Source organism: Bombina bombina, chromosome 3 (assembly GCF_027579735.1).
Source record: "Bombina bombina isolate aBomBom1 chromosome 3, aBomBom1.pri, whole genome shotgun sequence".
Lineage (NCBI taxonomy): Eukaryota > Metazoa > Chordata > Amphibia > Anura > Bombinatoridae > Bombina > Bombina bombina.
The window spans coordinates 49,186,085-49,204,057 of NC_069501.1; the positions used below are offsets into that span (position 1 = coordinate 49,186,085).

Consider the following 17,973-nt stretch of genomic DNA (forward strand, 5'->3'; position numbering starts at 1 on the left):
CTAGTGCAGTTAACACTTGAGCAAGAACGTTAAATATCGCTCCACTTGTAATCTGGCCATAGTAAGCAAGGGTCAGCTATGCAAAAACGATACCGAAAATTAATTAGACCATGTAATTTTACCATTAGAATGTTCTTTGTTATTAAGATATTTTTGAGTGCAATAAATCCAGTTTTCCTTGTCTGTCTAGGCTAAGACTGTACAAATAATGGAATTACTCAATATACACAATCTAGCAAGTCTAAATATCCTCTCTCTAAATCACTCAATATATTCTGTTCTAAATAATTCCACAAGGGGGCGAAATTCTCTCAAATTTCAACTAAAGTCTCCAATGGTTATCTGCTCGTTATTAGTATTTTATTAAAATAACCAGTTCAGTTCCAGTGAGGAACTCTTTCTTTATCTACTCAATTGTCTAACGGAACACAACAAAATCAGGATAGAACTTAATGTGCTTGTGAATGACGGTATCACTTACTAAGGTCTATTAGTAATAATAATAATACAAACGTACCTTGATCCAGTGCTCCACGTTATCATAATCAAATACTGGCTGCAAATAAGAAGAAATAAAATGACTATGGAAATAAGTATCAGACATTAGCTTGTGATATATCATTGTTACACTGTAACTGATGTTTACTTCTGACTGCAGTGAATTCAGAGGACATATGTAGATTATAGCATATGATAGGGACGGCTACTGTAGAAGGTACATAAATACAGTGATACCATAATGTGAGGGCTACTAATGTGCTCACATTACTGGGTTTTATTTGCTCATGTAAATCTTGTGAACAGTCAGACTCACACATGCATCGGTTGCCAGCAATAATGTTAGCGCTGCAGAATCTGTTGGCGCTCTACAAATAACCAATAATAATAATATGTCAGTTCATCAATAAAAGTTATAAGCGTTCCGGATTGGTTGATTTACTTTATAACAACAAATTAATAGTGGGGGATGATTTCTTCTGCTGCCTCTTTTATACAGTTTTTCTGTAGCCATTACTGCAGTATTGATCTTTTTCGTATAGGTAAAAATTACAACAACAAAAACAAACTATTTTTAATAACAAAATAAGGGTAAAGGGTTATTTGTAAACAATGTAATACGCTCCATCAGGTAAAATGGATCATTTTGAAGGGGAGACATTTTAACATTACACTGTCCCTTTAAGACAAACCCTATCATTATCCGATTCGTTGTGCATCCGGTGACCACACAGAGACACAGACCAATCAGATCATGCATTAACGGCCGAGTGCAGATACGTTCCAGACAGTTCTGTTCTAATCAGAGCCTCAGGTGCCGCAACCACCTATGGGAACCTAAAAATTGGTCCCACCCCCCATGACGTGCTTTAAAAGGTTCTCGGACAGACCGGACTGTTATCTGACGTACGCGCATTCTGTCCGAGAACCTTTAAAAGCACGTTGTGGGAGGTGGGACACATTGTTAGGTTCCCAGAGGCGGTTGTGGCGCCCGAGTCTCTGATTAGAACAGAACTCTCTGGAGCGTTTCTGCCTCGGCCGTTAATGCATGATCTGATTGGTCCGTGCCTTCGTGAGGTCAGCGGATGCACAACCAATCGTATAATGGCTAGTGTTTGTCGCTAGGGCCTCGTCAGAAGTGCGGCAGGAAAATTAGTTTAGTTTAAAGGGACAGTAAACTCAAAATTTAATTTCCCACAAATGTTTAGTTAAGAAAAATAAAAAAATACAATATTGCAGTATATAGTCAAGATTTATTTTACCAGATTTTTATGTAAAAGGGCTTTCAACCCCCACCCCCACCCCAGCAGATTGTAGTCTCTCTAGTTGTACTAATGCACAAACAACATGCTCTAAATTGTTACAAGATAGCATTCTTGTAATTTATGTCTCTTGATTGCTGTTTGTGAAACACATAGGTAAAGCCTCTCCTGGGAATTGCAAGCAGGAAACTGCTGGTAATTGGTGACTGTGCGCTACTGTAACTCTTGAATGGCTGACGGGCCACGTGCTGCTCAGGCTGTGCAATGCTAACTGTTCCAGTGCAGAACTTTGTATCTAATTCATATGAAATAGAACTTGTCTCTGTTCCTTTAGATATGGTTGAATATAACGGACAGTGCTCCAGGTAACCCATAGTAAGTTGCCCCACGCTCTAGTAAATGACATCACTCTGATGTAGGCATTATGGGTAATAACAAAAAAGGTGACATATTTTATTTATAGAACATTTGGTCACAGACAATGCAGCTTCAGATGTTGTCTATGTTATTTATTGGTCCCTATGGTCGGAAATAGTTCATTTTAATCTAAATGTGGCTGGGGCCTTAGAATGTTTTTGTTCTGCGCCTTCAGTCAGGGCAGTCTCCATCGGTTTATTCACCTTGTCCCTACACAACATCACTAATTCCCGGCACAACCTCAACCTTGTCTCCCTCAGCACTGGTACATTTCCCTCATCGATGAAACATGCGCTGGTCACACCTATCCTCAAAAAACCTTCCCTTGATCCTACCTCCCCATCCAACTACCGCCCTATTTCATTCCTCCCTCTTGCTTCAAAGCTTCTCGAAAAACTAGTATATGCACGCCTATCCCATTTCCTTACGTTAAACTCCCTTCTTGACCCGCTGCAATCTGGATTTCGTCCCTATCACTCCACAGAGACAGCTATTGTTAAGGTCACCAACGACCTACTTACAGCTAAATCAAAAGGCCACTTCTCTCTGCTTATCCTCCTTGATCTGTCCGCAGCCTTTGACACTGTCGACCACCCTCTTTTGCTCCAAACCCTCCAGTCCTTCGGCATCTGTGACATAGCCCTTTCGTGGCTCTCTTCCTACCTGTCAAACCGTACCTTCAGTGTAGCCTTCTCTGGGGCCTCCTCTGCCCCGTCACCACTTTCTGTCGGAGTACCGCAAGGCTCTGTCCTCGGTCCCCTTCTCTTCTCAATCTATACATCATCACTAGGTTCCCTAATTAAGTCCCACGGTTTCCAATATCATTTGTATGCCGATGACACCCAAATCCACTTCTCTGCACCAGAACTATCTCCTTCCTTGCTAACCCGTGTCACTAACTGTCTTTCTCACATCTTTCTCACTTCCTGGATGTCCTCTCACTACCTCAAGCTAAATCTCTCCAAAACTGAGCTCCTCATTTTCCCCCCTTCTTCCAAAATCTCCACCCCCAATATCTCTATAACTGTCAACAACTCCATCATTACCCCTACCCCGCATGCCCGATGTCTCGGGGTCACATTTGACTCAGATCTTTCCTTCACTCCTCACATTCAGTCCTTGGCTACAGCCTGCCGCTTCCACCTTAAAAACATCTCTAAAATTAGACACTTCCTTACACAAGACACAACTAAGATTTTAATCCACTCTCTCATTCTTTCCCGCCTTGATTACTGCAACGCTGTCCTCTCTGGTCTCCCCACCTGCCGCCTAGCTCCTTTACAATCCATAATGAATGCCTCTGCCAGACTCATCTTCCTTACACGTCGCTCTTCATCTGCTGCGCCTCTCTGCCAATCCCTTCACTGGCTTCCTCTTGCCTCTAGGATCAAACACAAAACTCTCACTCTTACATACAAAGCCCTCAACTGCACTGCTCCCCCCTACATCTCAGACCTTGTCTCCAGATACTCTCCCTCCCATCCCCTTCGCTCTGCTCATGACCTCCTACTCTCCTCCTCTCTTGTCACCTCATCACACTCCCGTTTACAGGACTTCTCCAGACTGGCTCCCATCTTGTGGAACTCTCTGCCTCGCTCCACAAGACTCTCTTCTAGTTTTAAAAGCTTCAAGTGCTCCCTAAAGACTCTACTGTTCAGGGACGCATACAACCTACGCTAACCTTTCTTTATACCAGTTCTTCTCCTCCACTGCAATCCCCTGAACCCTCTTAGCATGTAAGCCTAAAAGTCCAGCTGTTTGTAGATCACCTTCTTAAGAGCTGACTACAACAGTGCAACTCTTGGCAGGGCCCTCTACCCTATAATTGTTTTGTTGTACTCCCCCTTTGTTTATAGCGCTGCGGAATCTGTTGGCGCTCTACAAATAACCGATAATAAAATAATAATACAATTTATTTCCATTATCAATTCTAATCTTTTTATCCTTTGTTGAAAGGCATTCCTAGGTATGCTCAGTAACAGAAATGCACTACTGGGAGCTAGCTGGTAATCGGTGGCTGCATAGATGTGTCTCTTGTATTTGGCTCACCAGATGTGTTTAGATAGCTCCCAGTAGTGCAGTTGACTTTAACTATGTGTTTAACTCCACTGTATGACAATCAAAAAGGGTCAAACATATTAGATATTCTTGTCTCTCTGACTTATGTGATCTTGTTTGTCTCTCTCACTTATGTGATCTTGTTTGTCTCTTTCCCTTATATGATCTTGTTTGTCTTTCTCACTTATGTGATCTTGTTTATCTCTTTCCCTTATGTGATCTTGTTTGTCTCTCTCACTTATGTGATCTTGTTTATATCTTTCCCTTATGTGATCTTGTTTGTTTCTCTCACTTATATGATCTTGTTTGTCTCTCTCACTTATGTGATCTTGTTTATCTCTTTCTCTTATATGATGTTGTTTGTCTCTCTCACTTATGTGATCTTGTTTATCTCTTTCCCTTATATGATCTTGTTTGTCTCTCTCACTTATGTGATCTTGTTTGTCTCTCTCACTTATGTGATCTTGTTTATCTCTTTCTCTTATATGATCTTGTTTGTCTCACTTATGTGATCTTGTTTATATATTTCCCTTATGTGATCTTGTTTGTCTCTCTCACTTATATGATCTTGTTTGTCTCTCGCACTTATGTGATCTTGTTTATCTCTTTCTCTTATATGATGTTGTTTGTCTCTCTCACTTATGTGATCTTGTTTATCTCTTTCCCTTATATGATCTTGTTTGTCTCTCTCACTTATGTGATCTTGTTTGTCTCTCTCACTTATGTGATCTTGTTTATCTCTTTCTCTTATATGATCTTGTTTGTCTCACTTATGTGATCTTGTTTATCTCTTTCCCTTATGTGATCTTGTTTATCTCTTTCTCTTATATAATCTTGTTTGTCTCTCTCACTTATGTGATCTTGTTTATCTCTTTCCCTTATGTGATCTTGTTTGTCTCTCTCACTTATATGATCTTGTTTGTCTCTCTCACTTATGTGATCTTGTTTGTCTCTTTCCCTTATATGATCTTGTTTGCCTCTCTCACTTATGTGATCTTGTTTGTCTCTCTCACTTATGTGATCTTGTTTATCTCTTTCTCTTAGATGATCTTGTTTGTCTCTCACTTTTGTGATCTTGTTTGTCTCTCTTCCTTATGTGATCTTGTTTGTCCCTCGTCCTTATGTGATCTTGTTTATCTCTTTCCCTTATGTGATCTTATTTGTCTCTCTCCCTTAAGTGATCTTGTTTATCTCTTTCCCTTATGTGATCTTATTTGTCTCTCTCCCTTATGTGATCTTGTTTGTCTCTCTCCCTTATGTGATCTTGTTTGTCTCTCTCCCTTATGTGATCTTGTTTGTCTCTCTCCCTTATGTGATCTTGTCTCTCTCCCTTATGTGATCTTGTTTGTCTCTCTCTGCGCCTCTCACACTCCTGGCTCTCTCCTTGTGTGATTTTGTTTGTCTCTCTCTGCGCCTCTCACACTCCTGGCTCTCTCCTTGTGTGATTTTGTTTGTCTCTCTCTGCGCCCCTCACACTCCTGGCTCTCTCCTTGTGTGATTTTGTTTGTCTCTCTCTGCGCCTCTCACACTCCTGGCTCTCTACCTTGTGTGATTTTGTTTGTCTCTCTCTGCGCCCCTCACACTCCTGGCTCTCTCCTTGTGTGATTTTCTCTCTCTCTGCGCCTCTGACATTCCTGGCTCTCTCCCTTGTGTGATTTTGTTTGTCTCTCTCTGCGCCTCTCACACTCCTGGCTCTCTACCTTGTGTGATTTTGTTTGTCTCTCTCTGCGCCCCTCACACTCCTGGCTCTCTCCTTGTGTGATTTTCTCTCTCTCTGCGCCTCTGACATTCCTGGCTCTCTCCCTTGTGTGATTTTGTTTGTCTCTCTCTGCGCCTCTCACACTCCTGGCTCTCTCCTTGTGTGATTTTGTTTGTCTCTCTCTGCGCCCCTCACACTCCTGGCTCTCTCCTTGTGTGATTTTGTTTGTCTCTCTCTGCGCCTCTCACACTCCTGGCTCTCTCCCTTGTGTGATTTTGTTTGTCTCTCTCTGCGCCTCTCACACTCCTGGCTCTCTCCCTTGTGTGATTTTGTTTGTCTCTCTCTGCGCCTCTCACACTCCTGGCTCTCTCCCTTGTGTGATTTTGTCTCTCTCTGCGCCTCTCACACTCCTGGCTCTCTCCTTGTGTGATTTTGTCTTTCTCTGCGCCTTTCACACTCCTGGCTCTCTCCCTTGTGTGATTTTGTTTGTCTCTCTCTGCGCCTCTCACACTCCTGGCTCTCTCCTTGTGTGATTTTGTCTCTCTCTGCGCCTTTCACACTCCTGGCTCTCTCCTTGTGTGATTTTGTCTCTCTCTGCGCCTTTCACACTCCTGGCTCTCTCCTTGTGTGATTTTGTTTGTCTCTCTCTGCGCCTCTCACACTCCTGGCTCTCTCCTTGTGTGATTTTGTTTGTCTCTCTCTGCGCCCCTCACACTCCTGGCTCTCTCCTTGTGTGATTTTGTTTGTCTCTCTCTGCGCCTCTCACACTCCTGGCTCTCTACCTTGTGTGATTTTGTTTGTCTCTCTCTGCGCCCCTCACACTCCTGGCTCTCTCCTTGTGTGATTTTCTCTCTCTCTGCGCCTCTGACATTCCTGGCTCTCTCCCTTGTGTGATTTTGTTTGTCTCTCTCTGCGCCTCTCACACTCCTGGCTCTCTCCTTGTGTGATTTTATTTGTCTCTCTCTGCGCCCCTCACACTCCTGGCTCTCTCCTTGTGTGATTTTGTTTGTCTCTCTCTGCGCCTCTCACACTCCTGGCTCTCTCCTTGTGTGATTTTGTTTGTCTCTCTCTGCGCCTCTCACACTCCTGGCTCTCTCCCTTGTGTGATTTTGTTTGTCTCTCTCTGCGCCTCTCACACTCCTGGCTCTCTCCTTGTGTGATTTTGTCTCTCTCTGCGCCTTTCACACTCCTGGCTCTCTCCCTTGTGTGATTTTGTTTGTCTCTCTCTGCGCCTCTCACACTCCTGGCTCTCTCCTTGTGTGATTTTGTCTCTCTCTGCGCCATCCACACTCCTGGCTCTCTCCTTGTGTGATTTTGTCTCTCTCTGCGCCTTTCACACTCCTGGCTCTCTCCTTGTGTGATTTTGTTTGTCTCTCTCTGCGCCTCTCACACTCCTGGCTCTCTCCCTTGTGTGATTTTGTTTGTCTCTCTCTGCGCCTCTCACACTCCTGGCTCTCTCCTTGTGTGATTTTGTCTCTCTCTGCGCCTTTCACACTCCTGGCTCTCTCCCTTGTGTGATTTTGTTTGTCTCTCTCTGCGCCTCTCACACTCCTGGCTCTCTCCTTGTGTGATTTTGTTTGTCTCTCTCTGCGCCTCTCACACTCCTGGCTCTCTCCTTGTGTGATTTTGTCTCTCTCTGCGCCTTTCACACTCCTGGCTCTCTCCCTTATGTGATCTTGTTTGTCTCTCTCTGCGCCTCTCACACTCCTGGCTCTCTCCTTGTGTGATTTTGTTTGTCTCTCTCTGCGCCTCTCACACTCCTGGCTCTCTCCCTTGTGTGATTTTGTTTGTCTCTCTCTGCGCCTCTCACACTCCTGGCTCTCTCCTTGTGTGATTTTGTCTCTCTCTGCGCCTCTCACACTCCTGGCTCTCTCCTTGTGTGATTTTGTTTGTCTCTCTCTGCGCCTCTGACATTCCTGGCTCTCTCCCTTGTGTGATTTTGTTTGTCTCTCTCTGCGCCTCTCACACTCCTGGCTCTCTCCCTTGTGTGATTTTGTCTCTCTCTGCGCCTCTCACACTCCTGGCTCTCTCCTTGTGTGATTTTGTTTGTCTCTCTCTGCGCCTCTGACATTCCTGGCTCTCTCCCTTGTGTGATTTTGTTTGTCTCTCTCTGCGCCTCTGACATTCCTGGCTCTCTCCCTTGTGTGATTTTGTTTGTCTCTCTCTGCGCCTCTCACACTCCTGGCTCTCTCCCTTGTGTGATTTTGTTTGTCTCTCTCTGCGCCTCTCACGCTCCTGGCTCTCTCCCTTGTGTGATTTTGTTTGTCTCTCTCTGCGCCTCTCACACTCCTGGCTCTCTCCCTTGTGTGATTTTGTTTGTCTCTCTCTGCGCCTCTCACGCTCCTGGCTCTCTCCCTTGTGTGATTTTGTTTGTCTCTCTCTGCGCCTCTCACACTCCTGGCTCTCTCCCTTGTGTGATTTTGTTTGTCTCTCTCTGCGCCTCTCACACTCCTGGCTCTCTCCCTTGTGTGATTTTGTTTGTCTCTCTCTGCGCCTCTCACGCTCCTGCCTCTCTCCCTTGTGTGATTCTGTTTGTCTCTCTCTGGACCTCTAACGCTCCTGTCTCTCTCCCTGCTCTGGTCCTCTCCGCACTTTCTGTCTATACCTCTCATCGTATTGCTATCCTTATATATTTTATTGTCCCTCTGAATCTCTCCCAGTCAAGTCACCTTGCTTATCGGTTTTCTGGTCGTTCTCTTCCACCGATAAAGTTCTGGTCTGATGGATCCCGGACGCTCCATATCGGTGACACTTTATGATTATTCTTGGTATTTCGGATTCTAACAAACCATCATTGATCCAGTTTCTCAACACAACTCTGGCAATAGCCCTCTGTCGCGAGCGCTGCTGGAACTTGTAGTTCTATCCAAACTAAAATATTGTTTAAAAAAGCGTTTTCGGATAATTAAAAAAACCACAATTCCCAGAGGTCAGCTGGATAACGGAAGCGTCTTCTGTGTTTCTATGGTAACACGTGCATTGAACTTGACACTGTTCTCTACATTAGTAAAACGTGATTGGCTAAGGTACTGGTGCGGATTGATGACGTTATTAATCCTCATTGGAGCAGCTCGAGTGGCGTAGAAATCTGGAGCCTTGCTGTATTTGCACATGTAAGTACTAGTAGTGAAACAAGATATATAATAAAGTTATAATGGACAATAATGAATTAGGGGGCGAGGCGCATACTCTTGTCAAGCGGACTCACAGGGAAACTGCCATGATCTAGGCCCTTTAAACCAAGCTGGTTTTTCATTGCATTATTCGCCCTTCTGGCAGTCAAGTTAAGTTTGCCACAACATACATTTCCATTGTAGATGAGAACAGAAGTTCCATGTAATCGGCCCATATATCAGTCTAAAGGGTACAAATAGCAGTGTGCTTATGCTAGTCATGCATACACTCCTCTATGGTGTGTTAGTTATTTTACCACCTCTGACTGAGAGCTGTGCCATGTATCGTTTGCCCTGTTAGAAACTGTGAGAGCAGGAGGTGGCACAGCCTGAGCGACTACTGCTGCAATTATCATATGGGCAGTGAATGTTTCCTGCTTTTTGAGAACTTGGGGTGGACAGTTTTCGTGTCTGTAACCCTTGTTTGTCCGGAGAATAATAACCAGAGAATAATGCATCCTCCCCATGCGTCTGCCAGAAAGGCTGATGTGTTTCAATAAAGTGCTTTTGTTTAAAATGCCAGGAAAATACATAGTATATTACTACATTATCACAGGTAAAGGATTCAAGTTTTTGTGGCTTCCCATAATATATTCTGTAGGACTTGAGAAATACTGAGGCTGGCAGTTGACATAATTCATTTAACTGCATAAGCCCCAATTTGGTTGTGATTGATGTGGCATTTTTTTTTGCAGGGCTCTAAACCGTATATGTATAAAAAAAACACTTGTTCAGAAAAAAATATATGTTTGTAGATCGGAAGTATTTATCTCTAGGTAGGTTAGGAAGCTGTATATTCTGTAGAGTAACTCATTTAGTCCTATATGTGTGTCATTCACTGGTATAATAAGACGTGTGTCTGTTCTGTGGGAGTATAGAGATTGATTAAAGGGACACTGAACCCAAATTTTTTATTTCGTGATTCAGATAGAGCATGCGATTTTTAGCAACTTTCCAATTTACTTCTATTATCAATTTTTCTTCGTTCTCTTGCTATCTTTATTTGAAAAAGAATGCATCTAAGCTTTTTTTTGGGTTCAGACTCTGGACAACACTTTTTTTATTGGTGGATGAATTTATCCACCTATCAGCAAGAACAACCCAGGTTGTTCACCAAAAATGGGCCAGCATCTAAACTTACATTCTTGCATTTCAAATAAAGATACCAAGAGAATGAAGAAAATTTGATAATAGGAGTAAATTAGAAAGTTGCTTAAAATTTCATGCTCTATCTGAATCACGAAAGAAAAAAATTGGGTTCAGTGTCCCTTTAAACATATCCTAACTACCTTTTGAGTTCAGACTTACCAACCCAAACAACAGTGCAATAATAAAATACTGAAACACATCTGATGATTTATTTTTAACACTGACTAATTACAGCATACAGCACGTGTCCTCATTCAAATTAATCAAAATTAATGTACAAAAAAAATCAAATAGCAGTTTGGATGTGGATATTTTACCCCCTTCCTTTCTGAGCTATTCCAATCCATTACAACTGATTTTGGAGGCTTTAAAACAGGCAGATTACCCCCAAGGCAGAACATTTAGCACTTTCAATTTGCATCACTGCCCCACATCAGGCTGTTCACTTCAAACAGAGCTAAATAGCAACAGCACATTGGTTTATTTCAACCTCTCCCCCTAACCTTTCCTGGTCTGCAAAACAATTAAGCTGGTGTTTTAGGGTAACTGCCTAATTTAACATTTCATTTACTTTCAAAATGACCTGCAGAAAGTGAAAAAAGTTTTGTTTCTGGTCTGATTAAATTATATGAAAGGAAAACTGAGTTATTCACCTTTAAAACCGCTAATAAATAAGTGTATTGCAGGCTTGTCAGGACATTTTTGCAGGGATTTTTTTCAGACCTTTCACTAAAGTAAAAATGCCATTTTTAATGCGACAGTAAAATGTGACAGCTAATTGATTTTGTACTATTGATGACTTTCTGATGTGGGAGTGAAGACTTTTCCACTTATACATTTCATGACACATCCAATTAACTATTTGATATATTGTTTGACATCTTAAATCCTTTTTTTTAAAGGGACCTAAAAGTGCAAATATGTGTTAGAGCATTTTATTCACAAGGGCAAAAACACACAGTTAAAGTCTGCTCCAGAGCAGCAATGTGCTTTTAATATGTAGCTGAAGATAACCAATGATTGGTGGCTATGCACATATGCTTCTCAGGAACCAACTTTGTAGGGGTAAAGGGACAGTAAAGTGAAAATTTAATTTTTATGACCATTTTAATCAACACTCCAATTTACTGTTATTAAATAAATTGCTTTGTTATTTTTATATCCTTAGTTTAAAAGCATAGCTAGGTAGACGCAGGAACATCAAGTGGGCTATTGGGAACTAGCTTCTGATTGGTGGCTGCACATATATTTCTCTTGTCATTGGCTCACCTGATGTGTTCAGCTAGCTTTCAGTAGTGCATTACTATTCCTTCAACAAAAGATACAATGAGAAGGAAGCACATTTTAATGATAAAAGTAAATTGGGAAGTTGCTTAATTGTATGCTCTATCTGATTCCTGTAAGATAAAGTTTGTCTCATGTCCTTTTAATCAGAAAGGTATAGACAAGCTATAAAGGTATAGACAACCTATAAAGGTATAGACAACCTATAAAGGTATAGACAAGCTATAATGCGACAAGAAGATGCTTTAATAACCTATCTATGGCCATTTTCTTTTGGATTTGTATGTTCTTTTAAACATCCAGATACTTCTTTCAATCCTAAATTAATATTCAGAGTGGGTTTTTTTTTAATTTAAAAAGTGTGATATGAGCTATTTTGTAAAAAAAAAACCATGCTGTTTAATATATGAACTGAGCATGAACAGAAACCGTACCCACTATATGCAGCTCAGAGCAGTTTAAAAAGGGTTTTCAGGCAGACCAGTAAATTGAATTTGATGAGTCTCAATGCTTTGTGTTTTTCAATGGAAATGATGATGTTATTGCGCCACAAATGCCTATGGTAAGCTTATGGTAAGCGGGTTATCACCGGATACTCGTACAGATTGAATGCTTCAAATTTAGAAAGAGGTACAAATGACTTCCAGCGGGAATCCTGATGGGTTAGAGTGGGGCTGGTTACTGATCCAGGCACTGCATACTCATTGTTTAATACATCTTGTGGAACCAGGGTATGAAATTATCTTCTTACTTTCCTGTAAATTCCTCTCTAGAGCCTGAACATCACAATGAAGTTGATTCTCAATAATGTGGTAAATGGAGCTCGCCTTGGTGTCATTAGCAGTTTGGGTCGCAATGGAGACAAGGTCCTAGAAGTGCCAGGTTGTCTGCTGTACACAAAGACTGGTTCCCCTCCTCACCTTACACATGACACCCTGCAGACCATTGAGGGGGTCCCATCTGTCACCCACATCACCCTCTCTACTCTGTAAGTAACATAAGCTGCAGGTGGGTGGTATTCAGGGGGCTTACACCTCACCTTACACACAACACCCTGTAGACCATTGAGGGGGTCCCATCTGTCACCCACATCAGCCTCTCTACTCTGTAAGTAACATGAGCTGCAGGTGGGTGGTATTCAGGAGGCTTACACATGACACCCTGCAAACCATTGAAGGGCCCCACCTGTCACCCACATCACCCTCTCTACTTTGTAAGTAACATGAGCTGCAGATGGGTGGTATTCAGGGGGCTTACACCTCACCTTACACATGACACCCTGCAGAACATTGAGGGGGTCCCATCTGTCACCCACACCACCCTCTCTACTCTGTAAGTAACATGAGCTGCAGGTGGGTGGTATTCAGGGGGCTTACACCTCACCTTACACATGACACCCTGCAGACCATTGAGGGGGTCCCACCTGTCACCCACATCACCCTCTCTACTCTGTAAGTAACATGAGCTGCAGGTGAGTGGTATTCAGGGGGCTTACACATGATACCCTGCAGACCATTGAGGGGGTCCCACCTGTCACCCACACCACCCTCTCTACTCTGTAAGTAACATGAGCTGCAGGTGGGAGGTATTAAGGGGGCTTACACATGGCACCCTGCAGACCATTGAGGGGGTCCCACCTGTCACCCACATCACCCTCTCTACTCTGTAAGTAACATGAGCTGCAGGTGGGTGGTATTCAGGGGTCTTACACCTCACCTTACACATGACACCCTGCAGACCATTGAGGGGGTCCCATCTGTTATCCACATCACCCTCTCTACTCTGTAAGTAACATGAGATCCAGGTGGGTGGTATTCAGGGGGCTTACACATGACACCCTGCAGTCCATTGAGGGGGTCCCATATGTTACCCACATCACCCTCTCTACTCTGTAAGTATTATTAGCTGCATGTGGGTGGTATTCAGGGGGCTTACACATGACACCCTGCAGACCATTGAAGGGGTCCCATTTGTTACCCACATCACCCTCTCTACTCTGTAAGTAACATGAGCTCCAGGTGGGTGGTATTCAGGGGACTTACACATGACACCCTGCAGACCATTGAGGGGGTCCCATCTGTTACCCACATCACCCTCTCTACTCTGTAAGTATTATTAGCTGCATGTGGGTGGTATTCAGGGGGCTCACACATGACACCCTGCAGACCATTGAGGGGGTCCCATCTGTTATCCACATCACCCTCTCTACTCTGTAAGTAACATGAGCTCCAGGTGGGTGGTATTCAGGGGACTTACACATGACACCCTGCAGACCATTGAGGGGGTCCCATCTGTTACCCACATCACCCTCTCTACTCTGTAAGTATTATTAGCTGCATGTGGGTGGTATTCAGGGGACTTACACATGACACCCTGCAGACCATTGAGGGGGTCCCATCTGTTACCCACATCACCCTCTCTACTCTGTAAGTATTATTAGCTGCATGTGGGTGGTATTCAGGGGGCTCACACATGACACCCTGCAGACCATTGAAGGGGTCCCATTTGTTACCCACATCACCCTCTCTACTCTGTAAGTAACACGAGCTGCAGGTGGGTGGTATTCAGGGGGCTTACACCTCACCTTACACACGACACCCTGCAGACCATTGAGGGGTCCCACCTGTCACCCACATCACCCTCTCTACTTTGTAAGTAACATGAGCTCTTACACATGAGACCCTGCAGACCATTGAGTGGGTCCCATCTGTTACCCACATCACCCTCTCTACTCTGTAAGTAGCATTAGCTGCATGTGGGTGGTATTCAGGGGGCTTACACATGACACCCTGCAGACCATTGAGGGGGTCCCACCTGTCACCCACATCACCCTCTCTACTCTGTAAGTAACATGAACTGCAGGTGGGTTGTATTCAGGGGGCTTACACCTCACTTTACACATGACACACTGCAGACCATTGAGGGGGTCCCATCTGTTATCCACATCACCCTCTCTACTCTGTAAGTAACATGAGCTGCAGGTGGGTGGTATTCAGGGGGCTTACACATGACACCCTGCAGACCATTGAGGGGGTCCCACCTGTCGCCCACATCACCCTCTCTACTCTGTAAGTAACATGAGCTACAGGTGAGTGGTATTCAGGGGGCTTTAACATGACACCCTGCAGACCATTGAGGGGGTCCCACCTGTCACCTACACACACCCCCTTTTTATTCTGTAAGTAACATGAGCTGCAGGTGGAAGGTATTCAGGGGGCTTACACCTTACCTTACACATGGCACCCTGCAGACCATTGAGGGGGTCTCATCTGTCACCCACATCACACTCTCTACTCTATAAGTAACATGAGCTGCAGGTGGGTGGTATTCAGGGGGCTTACACCTCACCTTACACACAACACCCTGCAGAACATTGAGGGGGTCCCACTGGTCACCCACATCACTCTCTCCACTCTGTAAGTAACATGAGCTGCAGGTGGGAGGTATTCAGGAGGCTAACACTTAACCTTACACATGACACCCTGCAGACCATTAAGGGTGTCCGATCTGTCACCCACATTACCCTCTCTACTCTATAAGTAACTGCAGGTGGGTGGTATTCAGGGGGCTTACACCTCACCTTACACATGACACCCTGCAGACCATTGAGGGGGTCCCATATGTCACCCACATCACATTCTCTACTCTGTTAGTAACATGACCTGCAGGTGGGTGGTATTCAGGGGGCTTACACATGACACCCTGCAGACCATTGAGGGGGTCCCATCTGTCACCCACATCACCCTCTCTTCTCTGTAAGTAACATGAGCTGCAGGTGGGTGGTATTCAGGGGGCTTACACATGACACCCTGCAGACTATTGAGGGGGTCCCATCTGTTAACCACATCACACCCTCTACTCTGTAAGTAACATGAGCTGCAGGTGGGTGGTATTCAGGGGGCTTACACATAACACACGTAATGAGAACATGAGAGCGATACTAGCAGTGCTTCTGTGATCGCCTGTGAGCATTAATTAGTTTAATTTGGGTCTTGTATGTTACATAATCTTTTATTGTGTTTAATTCTTTCACACAGAGCAGAACACCAGGAGGTTCTAGAGGAATATAAAGAAGGTGTTGGAAAGTTCGCAGGTGAGCAGATGCACAACGTATTTATCTTTACTGGGGTGTGACGAGATGATAGCGAGTTAGCAGTACACTTCCACTGTATCTTCGTGGGTGCTGAGTTTCCCATAACATAATTTTTCCACAGCATAGAATTTGTCATATATAGTTTTATTGTCCAATTCTTCATCAGTGCTCATTGTAATATCTGTAGCATCACCCAACAGTGCTCCAGCTTTGTTACTGATCAGGATTTGCTTATAAATAAAATGAAATTGTCACTCTTTATTATTTACAGACTTTATTTAATCTTATTTTATTAATAATTAGAAACTGGCTCCAATACTTCTTAACCTTACAAGTCGGTGTCTTATTGCAGACGGATGTGTAAACATGTTAGTGCCTAATATACAATAATTGTTATATTTGTACAAAGTGTAATCCCAATTCATAACCATTAATGCCATAATTGTGTTCGTGATATGAGAAATACGCAAATAGCAGGGCATTAGAAGTAATTAAAGGGATTGTAAAGTTTAAGGAATCAAAGCCCAGTGTCTAAAAATACTCTTAAAACCTGGGCACTTTAATTCATTAAACATTACAAACACGCTTTTTTAAAAAAATACTTAGCTTTTTGTTACGGTAAACAGACCGCCCATCCTCCGCCTGCATCTCCTTCTGTATTTTGCAGATCAATGACAAATCCGGCTTCCTACAATCCTTGCGTGCCCCACAAGCTGGACGCCAATGTGGGCACGCAGCGATTGGAGGAGCCCGGATTCATTATCGATCTGCAATCGGCAGTCTGTTTACCGTAACAAAAATATAAGTATTATTATTTTTTTTTTAAGTGTGTTTGTAAAGTTTAAAGGAATAGTCTAGTCAAAATTAAACTTTCATGATTCCGATAGAGCATGCAACTTTCTAATTTACTCCTATTATCAAATCTTCTTCATTCTCTTTGAATCTTTATTTGAAAAAGCAGGAATGAAAGCTTAGGACCCGGTCCATTTTTGGTTCAGCACCCTGGATAACGCTTGCTGATTGGTGGCTACATTTATCCCCACAAACCAAACATAATCATTTCATACGTAATCAAACCCATAATCATCTTAGCAGGTGCTTTCCATGCATTTTTAGCATACTCACAACTCCACATCATATTTTTCTTCGTTCTCTTGGTATATTAAAAATGTAGCCACCAATCAGCAAGCGCTACCCAGATGCTGAACCAAAAATGGGCCGGCTCCTAAGCTAGCATTCATATAAAAATACCAAGAGAATGAAGAAAAATTGATAATAGCAGTAAATTGGAAAGTTACTTAAAATTGCTGCTTTATCCTAATCATGAAAACTTAAATTATGCTTACCTGATAATTTTATTTTCTTATGTACGGGGAGAGTCAACAGCTGCATTCATTACTTTTGGGAAATACAGAACCTGGCCACCAGGAGGAGGCAAAGACACCCCAGCCAAAGGCTTAAATACCTCCCCACTTCCCTCACCTGCCAGTCATTCTGCCAAGGGAACAAGGAACAGTAGGAAAAATATCAGGGTAAAAAAAGATACCGTAAGAACGAATAAAAAAGAATTTAAGGCCGCCCACAGGAAAAAAAATGGGCGGGGAGCTGTGGACTCTCCCCGTACAGAAAAAAAGAAAATTATCAGGTACGCATAATTTAAGTTTTTTTTCTTAAAACGGGGAGAGTCCACAGCTGCATTCATTACTTTTGGGAAATCAATACCCAAGCTTATAGAGGACACTGAATGTAAACGGGCGGGAACAAAAAGATGGCCCATTCTGATGGCACCACAGCCTGATAAAATACTACTTCAACAGAAGCAGGAAGAACAAAATATAGAAGAGGACAAGGGAAGTGCCCATCAATTAGAACCATAAGGTTCCTATTAGAGATCACACTAAATTCTGGACTCCACGGAGCACAAATGCCTCTGAGGAGACAAAAGTCCCACTCTCTAGAAACACACAAATGAAAACCTCTCAATGAACAATGGCAAGGGAAACAACAAACAAACTCCTACACCACATTCTCCCTAACTGAAAGGAAGAATCAGATAATAAGGTCCGAAAGAACCTCCAGAAACAATCCCCGAATAATCAAGGACAAAACAGAGAGAGAAGCCCCCAGCATAACTCGAAAAAGAGCGACTATCAGGCTGCAAGAAGTCCTGTAGAAAATACTCTACCGACGGAGGAGAGCAAAGAAATGAAAAATTCCAGATCACCTCCTACATGCATCCATAAAGAACCAATGGAAAGCCTTAACCAGAACCGAAGTCCCAGAAGGACAAAAGGACAATAGGTAGAACAAAACTACCTTACCATAGACAGCTAACTAGCA

General features: G+C 43.2%; 2 protein-coding genes across 4 annotated transcripts in view; one reads left to right on the top strand and one right to left on the bottom strand.

Annotated features, from left to right (window-relative positions):
* The window catches only part of CCDC191 (coiled-coil domain containing 191), a 134,995-nt gene extending 126,082 nt beyond the window's left edge, over positions 1 to 8,913 (bottom strand). Inside the window, exons 1-2 of the mRNA XM_053705833.1 lie at positions 8,604 to 8,913; positions 518 to 556 (exon numbers count right to left, since the gene is read on the bottom strand). Coding sequence (XP_053561808.1) covers positions 518 to 556; positions 8,604 to 8,675 — 111 coding nt within the window. The 5' untranslated portion in view covers positions 8,676 to 8,913. The remainder of the gene's footprint in view (positions 1 to 517; positions 557 to 8,603) is intronic.
* The window catches only part of QTRT2 (queuine tRNA-ribosyltransferase accessory subunit 2), an 80,256-nt gene continuing 71,092 nt past the window's right edge, over positions 8,810 to 17,973 (top strand). Inside the window, exons 1-3 of one of the 3 annotated variants that reach the window (XM_053705835.1) lie at positions 8,810 to 9,047; positions 12,314 to 12,528; positions 15,578 to 15,633. In XM_053705835.1, the coding sequence (XP_053561810.1) occupies positions 12,329 to 12,528; positions 15,578 to 15,633 (256 nt within the window). In that variant the 5' untranslated portion in view covers positions 8,810 to 9,047; positions 12,314 to 12,328. Of the gene's footprint in view, positions 9,048 to 12,313; positions 12,529 to 14,546; positions 14,609 to 15,577; positions 15,634 to 17,973 lie in introns of those variants that run through there. The other 2 variants (XM_053705836.1, XM_053705837.1) reach the window with 2 other exon arrangements.